The sequence below is a fragment of the Antechinus flavipes genome, chromosome 1 (assembly GCF_016432865.1).
Source record: "Antechinus flavipes isolate AdamAnt ecotype Samford, QLD, Australia chromosome 1, AdamAnt_v2, whole genome shotgun sequence".
Lineage (NCBI taxonomy): Eukaryota > Metazoa > Chordata > Mammalia > Dasyuromorphia > Dasyuridae > Antechinus > Antechinus flavipes.
The window spans coordinates 656,848,947-656,871,546 of record NC_067398.1 but is presented as its reverse complement, the minus strand read 5'-3'; the positions used below and the strand labels follow the sequence as shown (position 1 = coordinate 656,871,546).

At 40.2% G+C, this 22,600-nt stretch overlaps 1 protein-coding gene and 1 long non-coding RNA gene across 2 annotated transcripts in view; one reads left to right on the top strand and one right to left on the bottom strand.

The window, feature by feature from the left end:
* The window catches only part of TECR (trans-2,3-enoyl-CoA reductase), a 32,656-nt gene that overhangs the window by 3,312 nt on the left and 6,744 nt on the right, over positions 1 to 22,600 (bottom strand). Inside the window, exons 2-7 of the mRNA XM_051971723.1 lie at positions 4,152 to 4,202; positions 2,188 to 2,239; positions 1,294 to 1,338; positions 1,031 to 1,134; positions 823 to 938; positions 233 to 338 (exon numbers count right to left, since the gene is read on the bottom strand). Of these exons, the coding sequence (XP_051827683.1) occupies positions 233 to 338; positions 823 to 938; positions 1,031 to 1,134; positions 1,294 to 1,338; positions 2,188 to 2,239; positions 4,152 to 4,202 (474 nt within the window). The remainder of the gene's footprint in view (positions 1 to 232; positions 339 to 822; positions 939 to 1,030; positions 1,135 to 1,293; positions 1,339 to 2,187; positions 2,240 to 4,151; positions 4,203 to 22,600) is intronic.
* On the top strand, positions 10,317 to 15,678 carry LOC127544855 (uncharacterized). Its single transcript, XR_007949543.1, has 4 exons — positions 10,317 to 10,495; positions 12,642 to 12,760; positions 13,419 to 13,517; positions 14,707 to 15,678. It is a non-coding gene; the product is annotated as an uncharacterized LOC127544855 (long non-coding RNA).

Genomic DNA, 22,600 nt, shown 5'->3' with positions numbered 1-22,600 from the left:
CAGCAGCACTGAAGCCTCTGTGAGCTTCAGGGCAATATCTAGTCACCAAATTGCTAAGACCACAGCCAACTGACAGGATGTTCTCCAACACGGCAGGACCCTAACAAAATTCCATACCTCAAGGCCAACAAATCCCAACTTGGCCACGGGAAAACAAAGTCTTCTCATGTAGGACAGAATCAAGGTATAGTCTCAGCGCTTGCTCCCTTCCCTCTACCCACCAAGGACTAACCTTAAAGATGTTGCGCAGGGGCATTGTTCCATGAGAGAAACGATGAACAAACAGTGTCTCCAGTAAGCGCTTGATGTAGTGGAATGAGTGACAAATACAGGCAAGACTAAGGGAGGAGGAAGAGAAAAGAGGATTACCTCATAACTATGGGATCCCACACCCCATTCCACCCCCAGGCTCTGCTAATCATAAGAGAAGGAAATCACTGAATTGGAATCTGTGAAGTCAAGAATTAAAAGATCAGAGGTAGACTGAATCTTAAGAGATTTCAAGTCTAACCCCCACAATTTATAGAAGAGGCTCTGAGGCCCCAAAAGGATGAAAGATTTGCCCAACATCCCAAAAGTGGCAGTAAGTAGGAGAGCCAGGCCTGGAAGCCAAGCCTAATTCCAAACCCATTCCACCACCTGGTCTCGCCAATGACACCATCCAGACTGACCTGTTCTTGAGCAGGAGTCTCTTTATCCCACTGCTCTTTATCATCCAGACCCTCCAATGATGGGGTAGGAAACCAGGGACAAGAGGGAAGTGGCAGGGCTGGAAACACAGGCTTGAGTTGGCCCATTCCCCTGCCCAAAAACCATACTCACTGAACCACAGTGTGCCGGCTAGATGTGAAGTCATATTTGTGACCATAGATGAAGGGTACCCGGAAGTAGAAGAGTAGATAAATGAGGAGAGGGCCAGCATACTCTGTCAGGAATACCTGGGCAGTAAGGAACGTAAGTAAATGATAGGAAGGGGAAGAAGGCCACATATTGGGGCAGGACCTCCAGAGGGAAAGAGCATGAATCTCACCGTAACCCAGCTGATTTGGGCTCCCAGATCCCGGAAGTAAAGTGTGGCTGTGGTCCCCACAGGCAGGTTTTGCAGAATGTCCTCATCCTTCAAGGACTTGCCCTCTGTATGAGAAAAGGGGAGAAGAGAACCAATAAAGAAGGTAAGAGGGGGGACCCACAAGGATGAGTTCTCACAAGTACTTGATGATACCTCTACTTCAAAGGCACTGTGATGGATGGTCAGGGGAAGAAGATGGGTTCTCTATAAAAGCATTTACTTACTAGGATCCAGCCTCAGGGACTGCCGGGCAGCATACCACTGGGGATCTAGGGAAAGAGAAGCAGAGAAGATAGAAGACCCTGTCCTGGTAATTTTATCACTTCAAGGAACATGGCCTTAGGGTGGCCCACCAAACCTTTTAACAACCCTAAACATCCCACACACCCCAGCCAAGTGGCCAAGCTCTCTGCCCTCTGTGGCTTAAACTCCAGAGATACTCTCATATCAGCAAAATATGCCCTAACGGGAAAAAAGTAAATTATTCCTTTTTTGAACAAGTCCTAATTCCAACTCATCAATGATTTATCTTTGCTTAAAAATTGGAGTATTTCAAGTCAATCTACCAAGTATTTTGAGGATTAATACATTCATTTCTGTATTTACTTAATGAATGTTATTCTACCACACAGTGACTATCATGAAAGCAAGAAATGTCTTTAAAATAACACTGCAATATTACAAACCACATAGGAGGGAATTCTCATCAACCAACAGCAAAAATTCTCACAGCAAGACTAGGACTTTAGTTTTTTTTTTTTTTTTCTTTCATTACTTTGCTCTTTTTTTCATGACAGTGGTATATTCTGACTTCTGTTCTTGGTTCCCAATTCCAGCCTAGCCTGCATGCCCCCAAAATAAGTAGTATCTACTCCATCACTACCAACAAAGGGAAGCTTAACAAAGACCAAAGAGAAGCAGTAAACCACAAAGTTTTAACCCAGTGCCTCCCCATCATTGCTACTCCTCTGGAGTCAGTCTCTGGAGGGTCTTGGTTTCCTCATCTGTAAAATGAGGAGTCTGAACTAGAAGACCATGAGGGCCCCATCCAGCTCTGACAGTTATTCTGTGAGACTCCTGAGAGGTCCAGTGCCCCCCTCTAGGGCCAAGATACATACGTGATTTTGTGAAGAGGTTCTTGATCTCAGCAATGGTGGCATTGGGTTCCACCTGGGAAGAAGTGCACCAGGGGAAGCGTTAGCTCTGGCATGAGGGTAGTCCCAGGAGCCAGGATCTCACACCTCTTCTTAGGGGTGTTGGAGGTGGGGAAAGGGTAAGATAAAGGGACTTCTCTATGCAGGAAGAAAGGATCAAAGCAGACAGCCAGGCAAAGGGAATGTCTCCTGGAGGAAGGGTGCCAGCTCAAGCCACTACCATTACTACCCCAACCCATCCCCAGGGTCTTGCTACTAGTTCTATAGCAAAGTATAAGAGTGCCTTGCCCTCGTCAAGGAAGCAAAAGCTAAATGGGAAAAATCATAAGCCTCAAAACAAAACTCAGGAAATAATGCTTATAAGATGGCAACAGGTCTATTGAGGAACAGTAAAAGACCATGAACAGATGGAAACCCCAGCTCTAAGAGAAAATTTGAACACTTCTGTTCCCCATCCCAGGTTCTGCCTCAGCTACTCTGGCACTAGAGCCATCTTAAGTTTCGCCCACTCAGCTTTCTCTCACAAAGGTAAGAGGAAGCACAGAGAATCTTATTTTCCCAAACTGCAAGCTGGGGGAAGAGGAGTAAGTAGAGGGAGATTCCCATTAGACTTTTCTTGCCTTAAGCAAAGGTATATTCACTATTACATCCAATAGTGTAAGAAAGAGAAAATTTCTCTTCCAAGGGCATAGACCCTCAAAGATATCAGGAACAGATAACAAACACCTGCAGGTGGCACTCTTGCCATAGACAGGAATATTAGATTGGCAAAGAAGTCCTAAACCCTTCAACCAACAGGGAAAATCTGTCTAAGTCACAGCTGTCAGAAGGGATTTAAAGGTGTGAAAGCTCTGGGTGAAGGCTGATAGAGAGGGCTAAACACCTCAGGGGACATGTACCTTCTTATATCTGACAGAAAAATAGAAACTAAGTTAAGATTCAAGAAGCTGGGTTTTCTCTGAGAAGATCCAGATCACTATGTGAGCTTTTAACCTATACTTAAAAGTATTTCCTCTTCCTCCTGACAAGTAACAGGTATCAATCAAACCAAACCCTTACTCAAGGCTTAAAGGACAAGATGGAACTGAATACCTGTATTTTGGGGCTCATCCTCTTTCCCAGAGTTCAAAAGAACTTCAGGGACAATTCATACACCATCACATGCATCATCACTAGGGGTTTGGACCTGTCCATTTTCCAGATAGGAAATGGGAGGCAGAGCTGGTCCCCCATTCACCCGTCTCTCGGAATGGCCAAACTTACTAAATATTCTCTAGTGACATTGATGGGTACTGCAGCCAACAGATATTAAGTACCCACAATTGCAAAAGCCCACAGTAGAAGAAGACAGAAAAGTCAGTTTGGAGAGGCAAACATGGCATAGGGGAAAGATGATGAGGTCAAAAGAACAGGGTGGAAATTCTGGCTGTGCTACAAAATACCAGTAATCTTGGAAAAAGCACTTATCTACTCATCTATAAAATAAAGGGATTGGACTAGATGATCTATGAAATTCTCCAGCTTTAAATTCCATGATTCTGTGGCTTGTCTGTACCCCACCTTCTTCACTCCCACCTCTCAAAGGCCATGCATATATCTCAAGTGAACTACATTCTCTCCACCTCGGAGTATGGCATGATTTCCAGAAATAAGACAAAAGTGAGAAATCATGCATTTGTAGTTCCACTTAAACTGTACCCTCTATAAAATTCTCCCCTTCCTCTCTGCCCCACCCACTGTCTTGGGAGACAGGCCGCTTACTAGTCAGTACACAGATTGGGAAACGAGGGTTGAAGAGGAAGGTATGAGAAAAATAAGAAAAGGTGTTGAGGGATGTGCTGCAGCCATGGCTGAGCCAGAGTTCCCAAGGTTCCCAAAACACCCACCAAATAGGTCCCAGAAGTCACTCAAGAAAAAGGAGTCTTTACCTTATCCAGGAAACACAGCTTCTCCCGTGTCTTGGCATCCAGAATCTCCACCTCAAAGAAGAGAACAGCCTTTTTGGGTTTCTTAGTGGCTTTTGGTGGAACAGGTCGGGGGAGGCTGTTTATGCTGGGGACCATCCCCTGACTGGCCTCTCGGGCCACCAGGTTCATATCCATGCTGTCAAGCCTCTCCACTCTCTGCCACTGGGGAGTGCTCTTAAGCAGATCCACTTCCAAGAATATTGGGGAAGGGGTTGAGGTGTGACTCCAACTGCTAAACCCAAATACCAATCAGCTTTTCAAATCAGCCCCCAAACCAATTTTCCTTGCGCAGAAATGCCTGTATGACCCAACCCCTAGAGTCCGATCAAATTCTGCCACGGTGCTGGGAAGAGAGCAGGTCCCTGATCCCAGCACTGCCAACTCTCCTCCCAGATGTAATCTGATCACGCTTAGACATGGACCATTACTGTTTTCAGCTAAATATAAAACGAAGTCCTGATAAGCTCCAAGGTCCTCTTTTTGAGGGAACCCCAAAAAAGGACCCATGGCAAGATGGTTCCTATGTCTCCCATGGGCACCAGAGCAAGGAGCCTTTGGACGTAAGGGACAGGTAGGAAAAAGGTACCACAGAATCCAAATGTGCCATCAGCCTACTCTTTTCTGAGTTGTCAAAGCAAGTCCTATTGTGTCCAGTCCCTATTGTATGAGGACACAGGTACTTTAAAAAGCACTATTCTTGCCTTGCCAAATGGTAGCTACCACATCCCAACTAAACAGGAAAATTAGAGTCAAATGCACAAATACAATACCTGGGCCAGTAGAAAGACATCTAGATGTGGAGTAAGACACTCCTCTCCCCCCACCCCCACCCTCACTTCCTAGCTACATTATCTTAAACAAAACACTTAACTTCTCAGTTTCTTCATCTCTAAAATGAAGAGTCAGACAAGAAGATCTGTATAAATCTATTATCTTATGATCTCTGGAACACATTTGGAACTTGACACATTGCCTGCTCTCAACCCCAGACTCTTTGCCAACCTAACACCCCAGTTTTTTTTTTTTCTCATGGCAATTTATGGGATCAGGACTCAATCAATTTCAGGGTTACACAGGGTTGGGAAGCTAAAGCATGAGCCAGGGCTCTACCAGCTGCTGAGAAATCCCAGCTATTCTGAGAATCTTTGAGATGCCAGCATCCATTTCCCCTTCAGCTCCAGACACTTTGGATTATTTTCCTTGAGTATTTATGCTCCCAAGAAGGTGACAAATTCCTGCAATCTCGGGTCAGAGACACATAAAGGAAAAACTAGGAAATGTCATACATAGATCAAGTCTAAGCAAGTTAACTCAAAAATCAATATCCTTCCTTAAAAAAAAAAAAAAACTAAAAAAGTCTATAGTCAAAAGCAATATGAGTGAAGCAAAAAGTATCCTGGACTTTTAAGTCAGAACGGACCTGAGTTTAAATACCATCTCTGACATTTACCAGTTATGAGGCTGTGATCAAGTCATTTAACTTCTTTGAGGCTGTTTTCTCATTGGGAAAAATGGCAATTACATCAATCATTTGCTCTACCGAACTTCATAGGTTCCCTGTAGGTAAACTTAGCCCTTTTGTTAATTTATAAACACTACATAATTGTGAGCTTACAACTACTAGAAAGACTGCTTTCAACAAAAAATATCAAGCGCTCACCAAGACCTGTGGGAAAAGAACCAACTTTTTATCCAGGCACTCAAGCCCTCCTACCTCTATCCAATCTCAGGGTCTAAAAAAGGAACTTAGAGCCCAAGTCATATTTGAGTAGGAATCTCCTGAAAAATGATATCCTCAAGTTCTGGGAATTCAAACTCCACTTGTCTCCTATTGCACTGTTCTTCATTCTTTCTTTCCACTCCAGCCACCATTCTCTTCCCTGACTCCCCTCAAAAAACTTGCATTTTCACACTTCCATGCTTTTGTTTAGATCAATCTTTCTCTTCCATCTTCTCTCAAAATCCTAGAAGTCTTTCAAGACAAAGCACAAATAAAAATGTTTATTTTGTGGAGGCAAAAAATTGGAAATTGAGTGGATGCCCATCAACTGAGGAATGGCAGAATAAGATATAGTATATGAATGTAATGGTATTGTTCTATAAGAAATGATGAACAGATTGATTTAAGAAACTGATGCTGATGAAGTGAGCAGAACCAAGAGAACATTGTACACAGTAAGAGCAACATTGTATGATGATCAACTATAAGACTTAGCTCTTCTCAGTAATACAATGATCCAAGACAATTCCAAAAGACTTGGAATAGAAAATTCCTTTCACATCTAGAGAGAACTATGGTGACTGAATGAAGTTCAAAAATAATATTTTCTTGTTGTTTGCTCTTTTTTCCTCATGTTTTTTTTTCTTTTGTTTTGTTTTTTCTTTCACATGACTAATACAGAAATAGGCTCTAATAGGTTTTATAGGTATAACCTATATTAGATTGCTTGCTGTCTTGGAAAGGGGGAGGTAAAGGAAGACAATTCACAATCTTAACAAAAATGAATGTTGAGAACTAATTTTACATTTAATTGGAAAAATATTATTGAAATTTTTAAAAAAAGATAAAAGCATAAATCTGACTTCTTCTAGGGAGATTCCATCTCAGTCCACAGTAATTTGTCTCTTTTATGAATTCCTTTAGCCCTAGCTACTGTTCTGCTCACTAAGAATCTGTCACATAATCAATTGATAAATATTAAGCACTTATGTGCCAGGGACTGTCTTTAACTATGGGAATACACAAGGCAAAAGACAATCCTCTGCCCCAAGGAACTTATAATCTAATAGGAGAGATGATAAGCAAACAAATATATATAAGGCAAGTTATATACAGAATAAATACAAAATAATTACTAGGAGGAAGGCATTGGCATTAATAAGGGCAGGGGAAAGGCTTCCTGCAGAAAGTGAGATTTTTAGCTGAGAATTAAAGGAAGCCAGGAAGGTCAATAGTAAGAGGAAAAAGGAAAGCTTTGGGGAAAAATTAATGCCTGAAGCTGAGAGATGGAATGTCTTGTTCATGAAAGTCAGCAAGCGAGATTAAGGACTACATGTTGGGGAGTAAGATTTAAGAAGACAGAACTATTAAGAGGGGGTTAGGCTATGAAGGGATTTGAATTCCAAATAGCATTCTGTATTTGATATTGAAGGCAACAGGAAGCTACTAGCCTATTGCATTGGGGGAGGGGGGGGGAAAGAGGGAAGTTTGGTGTAATATGATTGTACCTGTGCTTTAAGAAAAATCATTTTTAGTGGATGAATGGAGGATGGACTGGAAAGGGGAGACACTTGAGATAGGCAGACCCAGCAGTAGATTATTGCAATAATCCAGACCCGAGTTCATGAAAGTCTACACCAAAGTGATGACAGTATCAGGAGAGAAGAGGGTGTATTCTAGAGATGTTGTAAAGGTGAAATCAACAGGCCTTGGCAACAAATTAGTTATTGACTATATAAATGTTTATTGAGTCATTGTGTGACAAATTCTTAATAAGCAAAGCAGGAGTTAGACTAGAGGAACTCCTTGTTTTTGTTTTTGTTTTTTTGTTTTCTGAGAGGCAATTAGGGTTAAGTGACTTTCCAGGGTTACAGAGCTAATAAGTGGTAAGTGTGTGAAATTACATTTGAACTCAGGTCTCCTGATTTCAGGACTAGTGCTCTATTCACTGTGCCATTGAGAGGATGAGACAAGAAGAATTCCTAAGAAAGAGAGATCACTATAGAATGAGATTGGGTCTTCCTGAAGAGGTCAAACTTGTGCTTTATCTTGAAAAACTTCTAGATTTTTGAAAGATGGAAACATGCCTTTTGAGGAGGAGCAGTAGAGACAGTGATAATGAGGAATCCAGGGTGATTACTCAATTTGAGGGACTGAGAAGATGATGTTGCCCTCTACAGGAATAGGGAAAAGTGGGGAATGAGTACAGTTTTAAATATATTGAGTTTAAAATGACTACAGGACATTCAAGTTGAGGCAGCTGGAGATGTGAGATTAGAGGTCAGCAAAGAGATTAGATCAGGGCAAGAAATGTGGATTTGAGAATCATCAGCATAGAAATGTAAATTAAATCCACAGGAGCTGATGATGGTAAAGTAATACAGAGGGAGAAAAGGAAAGCCCAAGACAGAATCCCAAGAGCCACCTACAATAAGAGGGTGTAAACTGGAAGGGGATCCAGCAAAGGAGAGAGAAGAGAACAGAGAGCCAGAAAAAGTGATATCTCCAAAACCTAGAGAGAAGAGTGTAATATTCTCTCTAAAATGTAATATTCTCTGTTGAGATTTTCTTGGGGTCTCTGGGAGCAGCCTTCGTTTCAATTCAGTAATCACCAGGAGAACAGCCAAGGATTAAGGTCCAGAATTTTCTCTTTTTCTCTTTCCAAGTCTTGTCTCCTTTCCTGGGCCTCTGTTAGCTTTCTTAGAGACTTATCTCTCTCCTTGGTTCTGAGAGCTTAAGCTCCTGCTGCCAGTCCTTTGTCTTCTCTGCTTCTGCCAGCTTTTTGAGGTTCTCTTGAATGTGTCTTGGTTTCTGTGGAGGAGGCAGGAGGACTGCCACCACTTCTCTGGTCTTCCCTAGTTCTGATCCTGGCTGAGTTTGTTCGAGCTTATATCCTCTAATCAAAGGGGTAAATCTTGTAAAACTATAGTAAGTACTAAACTTACTGAACTAGAGAACTGTTAAGCACCATGCTAAAGAACCATTGTCTCTATCAATTCTACTTAGCACCTTGTTTCAAGTTCTGGCGCATAACAGAAGAATATAAAGGAATAAAAGAATGATCAACAGTATTAAAGGCTGCTGAAAGATCAAGAAGAATGAAGACTGAGAAAAGGCCTTGGATATGGCAACTGGAGACCATTAGTAACTTTGGTCAAGCATGGCTAGCTTTCACATGTATAATGTCTCAATATCTCAATTATGTGGCAAATTCTATGCTTCTATATTTTTTCATCCAAGTAGTAGTTGCTGACTGTCTTTTTTTTTTTTTTTTCCTTTAATCAAAATGCACTCTGGCTCAAAGTACTTTGAGACACAAGGGAGAAAAGGAAAGTCAAAATAAAGTCATTTAAACTCATACAGCTTGTTCCTATGCTGAGAGTCTATCTGAAAAAAATCTGAATTTGAGAAAACCAACAGAAAAGAGAGCTTCAACAAGGCTCTATAGGCCCCAATAGCACAGTGAGTACCATTTCTGGAAGGGTTAGAAAAAACTATCACACTTGTAGAATCAAAGATTCTTGGAATTGGAAAGGAACTCCAAGGACATCTTAGTCCAACTAACATTGGAATAAAGATTTCTTCCACAAAATCCCCAATAAATGACTTCAGCCTCTACTTGAAGACCTCTAGGGATAAAAAGCATGCTACAATCTACGGTAGCCTTTCCATATTGAGACATCTAAAAGTAAAAAAAATTTCTTTATGTTAACTTTAAATGTCTCTTTGTATTTTTAATGCACTGTTCCTGCTTCTGCCCTTTGAATTGTTCTTCCACTTCCTCAAAAGCCACCTATCTAGCACAACCTAAGAGCTAAGAGCTAGAAAAGATCTTAGAGATCATTTAGTTTAACTCCCTCATTTTACAAATGGAGAAACTAAGGATAGGTTCACACAGGTAAATAAGCAGCAAAACCAAGATTTAAACTCAAGTACAAGGATATCAAAGTCTGTGCTTTTTCTGAAAAATTACATCCTTTAGCCAAATGACTCCGGATTCTGTTTTCCCCTCCTCTTCCCATTTCCACCTTTATCATCACAATATATGTGATACCCTGATATTATTGCCACTCTAAATCTTAAGGGAGGGTCTATTATGCACTTATTCTCATTGGAAAAGCCCTGCCCAGGTATTCAAGGTTTCTTCACACAGCTTATTCATCTTATGTGCTGTCCCTTCAGCAAAAAGTCCAGCCTTGACCACGAAATATATTAATAGTTCCTGGGCTCCTGGGGGAGCTGTGCCCACAAGACACAACAACCTCTCCCCAAAAAATGGAGGGCTCTAAGTTCCTGCTGAGATACTCAATGGCTTAAAATACAATCAGACCTTGTGCCCAGCCAGCTGCTAGGGTGAAATTCAACCCCTGCCTGGCATGATACCCTGGCGCCAGGTGGGAAATCGCAGGACAGCCAAAATCCAAGCTTGTGAGGAGGAGCCCAGCACACAGGAAACAGCTTGCTAGCCCACTCACTCATAGCGTCTTACCATCCAGCAGGGAGGGAGCAGCCCTGTAAGAAGCCCCAGCTCACCAAAAAGGACGGCAGGAACCCTGAGAGCAGCAGAATTTAATGACAACATGAGGTAAGGAAAGAATCATGGCATGGTGGAAAATACTGAATTTGGAGTCAGAAATCCTGGGTTCAAATCCTGGCTCAGCTACTTACTACTCATATAACTCAGCTACTTATTCTTCATAATAAATGTTTTTTCAGTAATTGATAAAGACTTCAGACAAAATACAATCACTGGACCTTTATTTAATCTCTAAAGTGAAGGGATTGAACTAGGTTGTAAGATTAAAAATTAGAAAAGCTCTTAGAGATCAGCTCATTTAATCCCCTCATTTTACAGTCCAAGAGAGTCTATTCATTTGGCAGATGGGAAAACTGAGGGTCAGTGAGAAGGGCCTCTTCCAAAAATCACACAGCTAGCAAATAGCCGCTCTTCTACCTATAAAAAGCCCTATGATTCTAAGTCCCTGTGACACCTCTGCTCAAGGCTGAAGCCAGCCCCAGTGATTTAGCTGCTACAAGCTTCCTAAAGGTATCTCCATTCTGCTCTCTACCCACCCAGAGCTGGGGAAAATAGAGCTGTTATCTTTGGGGCAGTAAGCAGGGAAGAGTACTTCTGAGGATCCTTCATTTTCCATGGCCAAACCCTCAGACAAAGTAAATGCTTTCTCCCTGGGGAAAGAGGGATAGGCTCATGACTAAGAGACAAAGTGTGAAAAGGTACACCCAAAGTCCCTTTAGCAAGAAAAGTATAAAACACTGCTACAATCCCAACTAGCCAGTCCCACTACAGTCCAGGAACTGCCTAACAGAACAGTGTGTTTCATGGAATAACCTTTCAGAAAAGGAAAAGCAGCAATAAGAAAATCTGGTAGAGACCCATTATGTCCCAGAAAAATGTGAGATTATCTATAGGATAGTCCTGCTACCTTGAAGACCTCAGTATGCCAGTTACAGGATAAAAGTCTCTCTAACTCTCCCCAGGGATTGGTCCCAGTGAGATAGGCTCAACCCAGAGTAAAATGCATACATCTCTGTCTCCCTCATTTAGCTAAGCATTCAAAGTGAAGAAACAGAAGACAGACTGTAGCAGAAAGAGCCCCAAGAGCCAGAAGACTGGTGTTAGTCTATTACGAATATAGTACCTTCCACTCCAAGGGCACTGGGTCCTAAAGATCTTTCCAACTCTAGTGTAATCTGTCATTCTTTAGCTCCCTAGGAGATACCTGAGGACACGAAACTAAATGTCCAAAATGACATCAAACTAAGGCCACCAATGAGTTCTGTCGAGAACTATTAGACACAACTGAGGGTCAGATGAGAAAATAACCAGAAGGAGGGTTTTTGATGGGGAGGACCCCATATAAGCAAAGCAGGCAGAGAACATAGACAATCTCTTCTCCTTTTGGATGCTGGTAGAGTATATCCACTAGCCTTTTGTTGGATAAGATGAAGGCAGAAAAGACAAGGACAGTCCTGGAGCAGTCCTGGCCTGTGGGTAAGGGGTGTCTACTTGATGACAGTTCCAGTAGCCTGGAAGGAATTCTCACTTGAAAGGCCTAACATTCCAGTGTCTAGCCAAAGCGAACTCGTGCTAGCACAGAACTCCAGGCAGCATTTAAATTCATGGGACTGTTAGCAGCTGATCTTCTGTAAGAACCCCAAGAGAAAATTCATCTCTATGACAGAGCTTTCTGCGCCCAATAGCTTAATAAGGTCAAAAATTCACATCTCTATCACCACCACATGTGATGTTTCATTAACAGCAGTAGCTTCTAGCCATGACTGAAGACACCTGGATCTTAGAACTGTGCTTCAGACTGCCTAGCCCAATCCCCCAAAGAGTTAGGAGGGAAGGGGGTGGGAGAGGAAAAGCAGCAAGGCAGAGGTGTGGCCCATTTTGCTAACAGCTGTAGCACTCCAAGAAGGTCCTGGCGGGAATGAATGCCCAACTCAAATTACCCTGTGATCCTTGGCAAGATGTTCACACAATCTTCCCCAGGACCTTCTCCCTTAGACTTTGGAGTGACACAATACAAGGGAAAATAGACCAGGCCAGGGAGAGGGATAAAGCCCACAGCAGCTGATGGGAGGGTGATGACAGCTCCCCAAACCCACCACCGGCCCCAAGTTAGCAAGGAGTCCTCTCTGAAGGCCAAAGGTGATCCGTGTCACACCAGAGAGCTGACTATCCTTCCCTCTGCTGCCACCCACAGGTGTGGACCAGCCTCGACAGCCCCTTTAAGGAAATGGAGACAAAAATAAAATCCAAGGAGATCTCGGGCAGGTTCTGTTGGCACCTCCAAAGAAAAGATGAGGTTACATGTGTATGCAGGTATAGGCATGTGCATGATATGCAGTTCTTCTATACATATTTCCACAATTATGTTGCACAAGAAAAATCAGATCAAAAAGAGAAAAAAAGACAAAAAAACAAGCAATAGCTATAACTAAGATATGAAAATACTATGTTGTAATCCACATTCAGTCCCCACAAAATCTTCTGGGTGCAGATGGCTCTCTCCATCACAAGACCACTGGAATTGCTGATAGCCTTTCTAAAAGAATAGCAGGGTTAATGAGACCAAAGGAAAGGAGGTTTTAGGATTTCTTTAGAACTTGTCCTAGTTAATCAGTTTATGTGCTAAAAGGAAGGGTCCTTTTTTTTTTTCCTTTTGGCATTCATTTGGTATCCTGAATGAGGGAGGTGATAGTTGTGATGAACTGGTCAGTTTTCCTTTCAATTATGGTAGTTAATGTTTTAGGAAAGACATTGGTAAAATTGAACAGCTCAAGAGGAGGACTACCAGGTTGCTCGAAAGGACTGGAGATTCTGTCATACAAAGATTGGTTAAAGAAATGGGGGAGGCTTAAGCTGGAGAATGTGAGTAGATAGACTTGGAGGACAGGGATTAGACATTAGGTGTCTTTGGGTTTTTCAAGGACTGTTAACAAAGAATGAGGATCAGACTTGTTCTTGTTGTTCCTTCTAGGACTTTTTGATCTTCCTATAATGCATCCATACACACAATATTAAGGCACCACCTTGGAGACTACAGAATCTAGAGCATAAAGGAAATCCAGATTTATAGGTATGTGTTGGACTAGATAGTCACAAAGGACCCTCTCAAGTCCAAAATTCTGTAAGTCTTAGAAACAAGCTATTAGCAGAGTAAAAGATCTAATGTAAGAAATCATTCTGATAACTGCTGGCTCTGTTTTCCCTTTTTTAGATCTATAAAAAAGATCTCACATCTTCCCCTAAACTCTAAGTTCTGGGCAAGCAGAAGGGATTGAAATCTCCATGTGACAAGAGCAAGTTTTGAATCTCAAAATGAAAAATGACACTTTGGTCTAGTTATTATGCTGAGGGTATTCTTTGAATAGAATAGGTAGTCAAGATAGGACTAAGAAAGTAGTAGTAAATACACAACAGAAATAGAGAATTCTTTCTATGTGGAATACTGCCTTCCTCACATGCTGACATCATTTATGTATTTATTAGAGGAGGGGGAGAAAGTTACACATTGATATGTAACCCTTTGGGGGATTTTTAGCCTTACTGTGATTTCATCATTATCAGTCAACTCCATCATGAAAATTCCCTTCACCAATACAGATCAGTAACATATAATTTAGTCTAGGAGAATTGAGAAATCAAGTGACATGCCTATGATCTGTGTACACTAGTGTAAGAAGCAAATCCTGAAAACACTGACTCCAAAGTCATTCTTTTATCCTACATTATATGCTGCTTAAAAGAATATTTACTGTTTAAGAAAATAAATACAATTGTTTCTAATATAACTTTAAATTTATAAGTTGTTATTCTCATACAGAGTAAGTAATAGGTAATATATTTTTGCAAAGAGGCTTATTTGCCAAGGATCTGGCAAGATCAGAACCCAGGTATCCTGACTCTAAAGCCAATATTCTCTCTATAATCCTGCACTGACATAGCCTCTACATCCCCAACTCTCATTAGATAGTCACCCCTGCTCAAACAAATAAATTCTAGCTCCTGAGTCTACACTACCCGTTTAATTCTCAGCTGGTTACCAGCTGAGTACCTTAAACAAAATTCTTTGCAAATAAACTATATTGCAAATAGTGAGCTGAAACTTTTTTTTTTTAAAGAAGGTCTCAACCCTTGCATGTTTTTTCCTGGTCAAACTCTAAACAAAGGAAGTAAAGGAAATCAGACTGCCTCAATTCATGAAGTTAGGAAGATTTTGCTGCTTAGTTCACTATATAATACTCTATAATATACTTTTCCTCCAGGAATTCCCCCCAAAATGGAGGCTCTGATCCACAAAAGACAAGGTGAAATCTCACCTAAGGGCAGAGGAAAACTTCACAAAACAAAAGAAACTGTGATTGACCCAGTGAGACCAACAGAGGGCCCAGCTGCCTACCAGGGGATGGCCACATCCAGTTATCTTTCCAGCTCAGGAAAACTATTCTAGTGAAGGTGAAGCATCTAGATTGCAAGAAAGAGCAAAGCTAAAATTCAGGCCCTTCCCAAAAAGAGAGTGTCCTAATTAGTAGGATTATGAACATGAAAGCCAACAACTGATGTGTTCATTATAATAACCAAATTTAGCACCCAAAGTCCAGAAACTGTATCTCCCACCCTTCACTGGAAGATATAGTTATGGAGCATTGCATACTGTATGTATACAATCAGACAATGCCAACAAGTTGTTTGCTTTTTCCCTTTCATTTTTAATCTCTGTTACAAGAAATGACTTTCAGGGGACAAATATTTAGAAATAAATGTACCATCAGTTAAAAAATAAAGAGAAAGAATCCAACAGGTGGACCTAAATAAAACTTGAAGGAGTAGGTGGCTAGGGAGTACAATGGATAAAGTACTACGCCCAAAGTCAGAAAGTCTTTTCCCAAATTCAAATCTGGCCTCAGACACTTACTAGCTAGGTGGTGATCCTGGGCAAATTATTAACCCTGCAGTAATGGGCTGAAACTCTTAAAGCATTCATTGCATTAAGGCCCCAAGCACTTGACGTTGATTAGCAATTGGACAATACTCTATTAATATATGCTTGGAGAAAGAATGGCCCCGCCTACTCTCTGTGCAAGTTGGGTGTGTTGTATAGGAGATTGCAGAAGATTTGGTGGATGGAGCGAGAGAGGCAGGGGCATTGGTGGCTGGGTTTTGTCGCGACTGCTCTCACTTCGTATCACCATTCCCTTTCACCTCTGCAAAGAATAAAGATCAAGGATTTTCCTTTATTCTGACTCCGGCTGATTTTAATATACTCTGGGTGCCTAACGTGGTCATCACACCCTATCTGCCTCAGTTTCCTCATCTGTCAAGCTGGAGAAGATATTGATCTTTGCCAAGAAAACCCTAAATGAAGTCACAAAAAATAGGACATAATCGAAACAACCAAACAACAAACTAGACTAGATTGACTAACAATAAACTAGAGTGACTAACCCAAGGTCATACATTTATTCAATACAGCAGAGTCAGGACAAAACCAGATTTATTGACTCAACACATTCCATTACACTGAGGAATGATAGTTTCTCTCTTGGATTAATAACTAATTATTGAAAAAATAACTAAAAATAAATAAATAAATAAATGACATTGTAATTTGAGTGGAGTAGAAGTAGTTCCAAGCTCTTGTGATGATCAATCTGAATTTACAGGAAATAAATTTGGAGAGAGAGAGAGAGAGAGAGAGAGAGAGAGAGAGAGAGAGAGAGAGAGAAAGAGAGAAAGAAAGAAAGAAAGAAAGAAAGAAAGAGAGAGAGAGAGAGAGAAAGAAAGAAAGAAAGAAAGAAAGAAAGAAAGAAAGAAAGAAAGAAAGAAAGAAAGAAAAAGAAAAATAATTTTTTACCATTTTCTACTTTTCCATCCATATATCAAGCAGCCAATTCTGAAAGACTTACTTACCCAGGAAAGATGGCTAAAATCTAAGATAGTAAAAGACAGTAAAGAAATTCTCAGTTTAGATAAATGGGTAAATTCCTACTCACTTTATTTCTTCTGATAAAGTCTGGGAAAATGTGAATTCTCTTTTTTTTCAGGTGATATGGAAACTGATAAAGTTTCTAGCCAAAAGTTGAGATCCAAATGACAGTATTCCCATCTTTATAAAATAGCCCACCTTTCATTATGACATTCATTCTCTACTAATTACCTGTTAACCAATCAAAGTTGATTTTCACTCTCAGGTGTATTATCAAAAAACCAAAAATACCTAAAGGTTCCACAGGATCAAGTCTCTTAGGTTATTGTTTTGTTGATTGCTTTCTAGATGTAGTCAATAAAACTGATTTTAATTTACCCAGAAACTCTAGTCTTTCACAAAGTTTTAATTTCATAACACCAAACTGCCTCCTTAAAGAATCCTCCATCTGAATTCCCCTTCTGCTCCTTGCTGGCTACCTATCTCTCTCTGAGCTGAGGTGATGCATTTTCTTGTTAAGCTTCAGCGAAGTGAAGAGGTTGAACCAATGATCTCTAAAACAATCTAATTCTATGACATACAAAAGAAGCTACAATTCCTGCCTTGGTCAAACCTCTTCTGGAATATTGTTCAGTTTAAATTTCACACTGTACATCACATTCTCAGTAATGTTACTTTTTGCTCATTCTCTTCCTAACAAATCAATCTCCACAACTCCTTTGGAAGATCTTTATCCAAGTCTCCCCCTCTATGATGAATGTAACCCAGCGTTCCATCCCAAACTTTTTTTATTGCTCTAAATTTGCGACTTTACTAATCCATCACCTCTGAGCTGAAAATCCACATAACCAGTATCTCTGTTTCCCTCCCTTTTTACCTTTTTCCTCCCTTCTCTCCCGTTTTCAAGTTTCATCCAGTTCTGTCTCTCTATCTACTGGATGTTACAACTGGATATTGGTCATTTCAAACCCAACATATTCAAAACAGCATTCATTATCTTTTTTTTTTTGCTGAGGCAATAGGGGTTAAGTGACTTGCACAGGGTCACACAGCCAGGAAGTGCTAAGTGTCTGGGATCATATTTGAACTCAGGTCTCCTGACTGCACAGCTGGTGCTCAACTCCACTGCGCCACCTAGCTGCCCCCAGAATTCATTACATTTTCCCACAAACTTACTCCACCTCCTATCTTCTCTGTTTCTTTCAATAGTCATCAGGCTTCAGTTTCAAAACCCAGGGGTCACCCTGTACTCAATCCCAATCAAATGAGTGCAGAACAGAAGAGGATGGCTATGGGGTCAAGAGATCAGCTACACCTCCTTCCTCTGTATGGCACTGGGCAAGCAGGCCCTCCCTAGGCTTGTTTCCTGGATCAGATAACCTCTAAAGTCCCTCCCAGCTAATCTTATGATCCACTCTGATTCTTTAGGTATATCTGCCAGGGTTCAGCGGCGTTTGGTCAAGAGGAATAGCAAAGGGCTCTCCAATTCAAACAAAAACCAACCCTTTATTTAAAAAGACAAAAACAAGCACCTTTCAGCCTCAGAGCTATCCAACTATAGATGAAGTTTGCTTTGTGTTAACAGCTTTGGGAAGGCTCAATTTTCTAAAGTAGTTAGAATAGAGGTTAGCCCTCAAGTTGTTCCCCTTCCCATTTGTCACTAATATTTTCTCTCGGCTCTGGAACCTGCCAGGGACACCAAAGAGATGAGAACATCTGCCTAGTTACAAACACTGTTCCTTCAATGGCTTTTCATGAAAGACTTGATTTCTCCATCATCCCCTGAAGTGCAGTTACAACAGATTTATACGGGTGCTGTATTAGGAACAGAGTGTTACTATGGCTAGAGGTAAGGGTTTGGAAAGTCTCTAGCCACCTACATCAAACACTCCCAATTACCAGGCCCTGGACAGGTCTATTCTTGTATTTGACCCCAAATCCCAAAATTTAGGTTAATGAATTCAAACACAAACTCATATTACTTATTAATGCAGAACAACTCCAGTCTGGATCACTGATACATGGAAATTCTAGCAAAATTTCAATTAGTCTAGAGCAAAAAGACCCAACCATTTTTTTCTACAGAAATTCCTGATTTTTAGGAAGGTTTTCTTCCACCTAAGATTTGTCAGTTAAGTAGCCACTTCTTCCACTTAAGTCCCCTTCGGAGATCCCTCATTGTAGTAAAGCACATGTTCTGGCAGATCCTACCAAATTAAAGACCAAATATGGTCCCAGCAAGAAACCTTATCCTTATCATCCAAGGACCAGTCTAAACTACATTTGCAGATATTTTCAGACAGCTGGCAACTAGGAAATGAGTATTTTTCGCTACAGAAATTCAGTTTGGCAACCAATTCCTAAGGCATTCTGTATTACACCATATTGCCTCTCAATGAGCCACACCCAAGAAATCATAGACCTTTGGCAGAAAAAGATATAGAAATTTTAGTCACCTATCAATTAATAAGCATTTATTAACAATTTAATAAATGCCATACACTACTGAGAACAGTTCTGCCTTCAAGGAATTAACATCTAGCAGAGACAATCTACATACATGCTTATACACACATATACATACAATATGCACATACATATTTAAGCACAGTATACATTCATACAATTTACATATGTATACATGTGTATACATACACAAGATAAGGACAGTTTTGATTACATAAGGTTAAAAAGGTTTTGCACCAAAAAAAAAAAAAAAAAAAGGTAGCTAAAAGTAAAATAGATGAGAAAAAAATAGTTGCTGCAAGTTCCTTTGACAAATCATATATCCATGTATCCCTAATATACAAGGAATTGATAGATCATCTATTACAAGAGATCTTAACTTGGGATCCATGATCTTATTTTTTTTATGTTTTGATAAATATATTTAGTTCAACATAACTGCTTTCCTTCATAATCCTATCTGCTTTATTGTATATATTTTAAAACATTGTGCTGAAAAGGAATCTACAGATTACAGACTGCAAAAGGGTTCTATAACAAAAAAAAAGTTAAGAACTGCTAATCTAGTCCAATCCCCATCCAAATCTCCAATTTACAATTTAATTTCAAAGTCATACAGATAATAACATAGCAATAAGTAAAATCCAGGTCTTCCAACTCCAAATCTAGTGTTCACATTACTATATCTCAATGGAGATTTTCACAGTCCCATTTTATCAAACTTTTATCAAATTTTATCAAACTGAAGTTGGCTTTAGTGTTCCCCCTCTCATCTTCCACTTGGTGCCAAGTTAAAACTGTTTTAAAAAGTCAATACTTGGCACAAGTTTAATATTATAGTGACAACTGTTCAAATGACCCAAGATCAAAAGAGCTAGAAATGGTCCATCAAAAAATAAACAGGATGACATCCACTAGCCAGCACTATTAATGTAGTAAAATAATGGTAGAACTTTCAAACTCACAAAGAACTTTTCTCATAACACTAGGAGATTATCTTCATTTTGCAAAAGAAAACTCAATCTGGAAGGTGAAATGACTTGACCGAGGTCACATCACCATTAAGGAACAGGATCATCCTATCCCTTTCACAGCCAACCACTCACAAAGTGTCTATAACCGTTATTCCACCTCCTCGCGTCAAATCCACTTCCCAATTCTTAGCAATTTGGCTTCTGACCTGATTACTCAACTAAAATGGCACTTTCTGAGGTCACCAATCATCTATTAATTAACAAATTCAATGGTTTTTCAATCTTTACCCTTCTTTTGTCCTGTCTGCCCTATTTGCTAGTGCGGGCAATCTCCTCCTCCTCCTAAACATTCTGCTGGTTTTTCTTCTCTAAATCTGGATATTCCTTAATCTCCTCTGCTAGATTATTATCTTTGTCCCATCCCCTCATATCTAGGTATACCCTGAGAAACTTGCACCCACTTGCTTTCTCATTAGTTTCCACGGATTCAGCCATCACCTCATGTACATAATTCCCATATCTTTATACACAATCCTACTATTTTTCCTGAGCTCAACTTCCACATCCACATCTATTGGACATCTCCAAAAGGATATTCTATTGGCTTCTCAAATGAATGCATGAATGAAAAAATATTTACTGAGCACTTACAATGTGCTATCCAAATAGAAAAGCAAAGAAGTTCCTGCTCTAGGTTCACATTATAATGGAGAGAGACAATATATTTAGATTTTAGCTGAAAATTAAATGGAAAAATCCGGTAGTCTATATTGAAGTAACAAAACAGCTGATAAGGCATCATTTTAAAATAATTCCCATTGATGAGTATCAATTTCTGATACAAATTCATTTCAAAGTGTCAAGGGCTTTTGTAGTTAGAATTTTCTTTTGTTTAGTAGCTATGGCAGTTGACAGAATTCAACTCCACAAGAATTGTTTCTTTAGATGATGGTTTTGGGGACCGAGCTGGTAATATTAGTGGTCTGAAGAAGACTGCTGTTGTTCCCAAGGTTCTTGAGCTTACTTGTCCAATGATGATAACTGCTTAGTGGATGCACAGATGGCAAGTCCCTGCTCCCTGCTGTGGGAGGCACTGCAATTTCTGTGGTTCTTGAGCTCTGAATCCTGGCCTTTCTCCAGAAGTTTAAAAGGGAGTGGTGGGTGAGGGTAGTGGTAGAGGTGGGTGAGGGTAGTAGTAGGGGTGGCTTGGTATCTCAAACTTAACAAGCCCAAAGCAACTCAGTAGTTTTTCACCAACAAAGCATTCTCCTCTTCTTCCTAACTTTCTTATGTCTGTTGAGAGCACCTCCATCTTTCTAGTCACCTAGATTCACAATCTTGGCAAGATTTTCTATTCTTTGCTCTCCTTCCATCCCCTTTCTCTCTATTCACAGCCTCATCAGCTCACACCCAGACTATTGCAATACCCTTTAAACCATTCACATATAGCTGCCTATATATCACTATCCTGCTCAAGAAGCTCCTGCCACTCCTTTTAAACTCCTTTGACTTTTAAAATTTCACAAACTGCCTTTGGCATAGTTTTCTGGACTTAATATACATTACTTTCCTCCTTCACCTACAGTGCATCCCAGCCAAACTGGCCTGCTTGCTCTTGATCATCCCTATCATTTTATCTCCTATCCCCATACCTCATGCCTGGAGGGTATATCCTCCCATTCTGTATATATTTTGTACTTAATGTTCTGTTAACAATGTTCTGTAACATGTTGTCTTTCTCCAAAAGAGGGAAAGATAGGGACGTTGGTGTCTGAGTATTCCCAATGCCCAATTCCCAATGCCAGTAACTGACATAATAGTAAGGTATTTACTAAGTACCTGGTAAATGAAATGTCAGGGTCAAGATTTGTACCTAGGTATTTTTAATTCCAGTTTCAGTGTCCACTCCCTCAACATGCCATCTTTGTTTTCTCTTTAGAAAAATAAACTTTCTAAACAGCTGTAAACACTTAAGAAAAACATGCTCAGCAACAAGATAAATGACTTGAAATCCACAAATGCCTAAAAAGAGGAGAGGAGAAAAGGATACCTGGGAGACCCTGACTAAGGTGGCTTTCCAAAAAACTGACAACCCAATTGACCCAATGCCTCTTTCCCTTTAGTCAAAGGAAGTTGCATCAGTCAAAGTTTGCAATACAAAGACCACATAAAATTATCTATATGTCCTTAGATAGATTTAGATCTAAAAGTCCTTTCAAGTCATGAAGTAGTTGACAAAACTGAGGGGACCGAGCCCCATCAATAGACAGTACACAAACCAAGTCTTAAATCTGAGAAACTTCCAAAGTAGATTTAATTATACAACTGAAATAATTGAGGGAAAAGTAAAAGATTCATACTCAAATTATTCATGTACCAAATTTCCATTGCCTTAAAGTAATAAAAGCAAGTGAACTTAATAGATCTGGAAGCTGTATTTCCTTCTGTTGTTGTTTTTTCTTTTATGTTTTTGTTCAAATTCTTTGGTTTTTTCTTCCTTGAAATGTATACTTTCAGTATTTTTTGCCCTTAAAAAAAATTCATTTCTTGCTTCCTACCTTCTGATTATAGTTTCCTTAGGAGCTGTATTTCAAAGGGTCTCCTCCCATGCTGGGTTCACTAAATGCATGGTTCACTAAACTATGTCTCTTTCTTCAAGTGACTTTTGGGTGGTTAGACCTGGCCCCAACTGATGCTGTGCTCTTCCCTTATACTTGATAGAGTGTTGAAAAGCCTCCATGTGCAGTTTTCTGTCCTGGTGAGCTATCCCTCAGTTTTTCAGGTCTCTGGGCT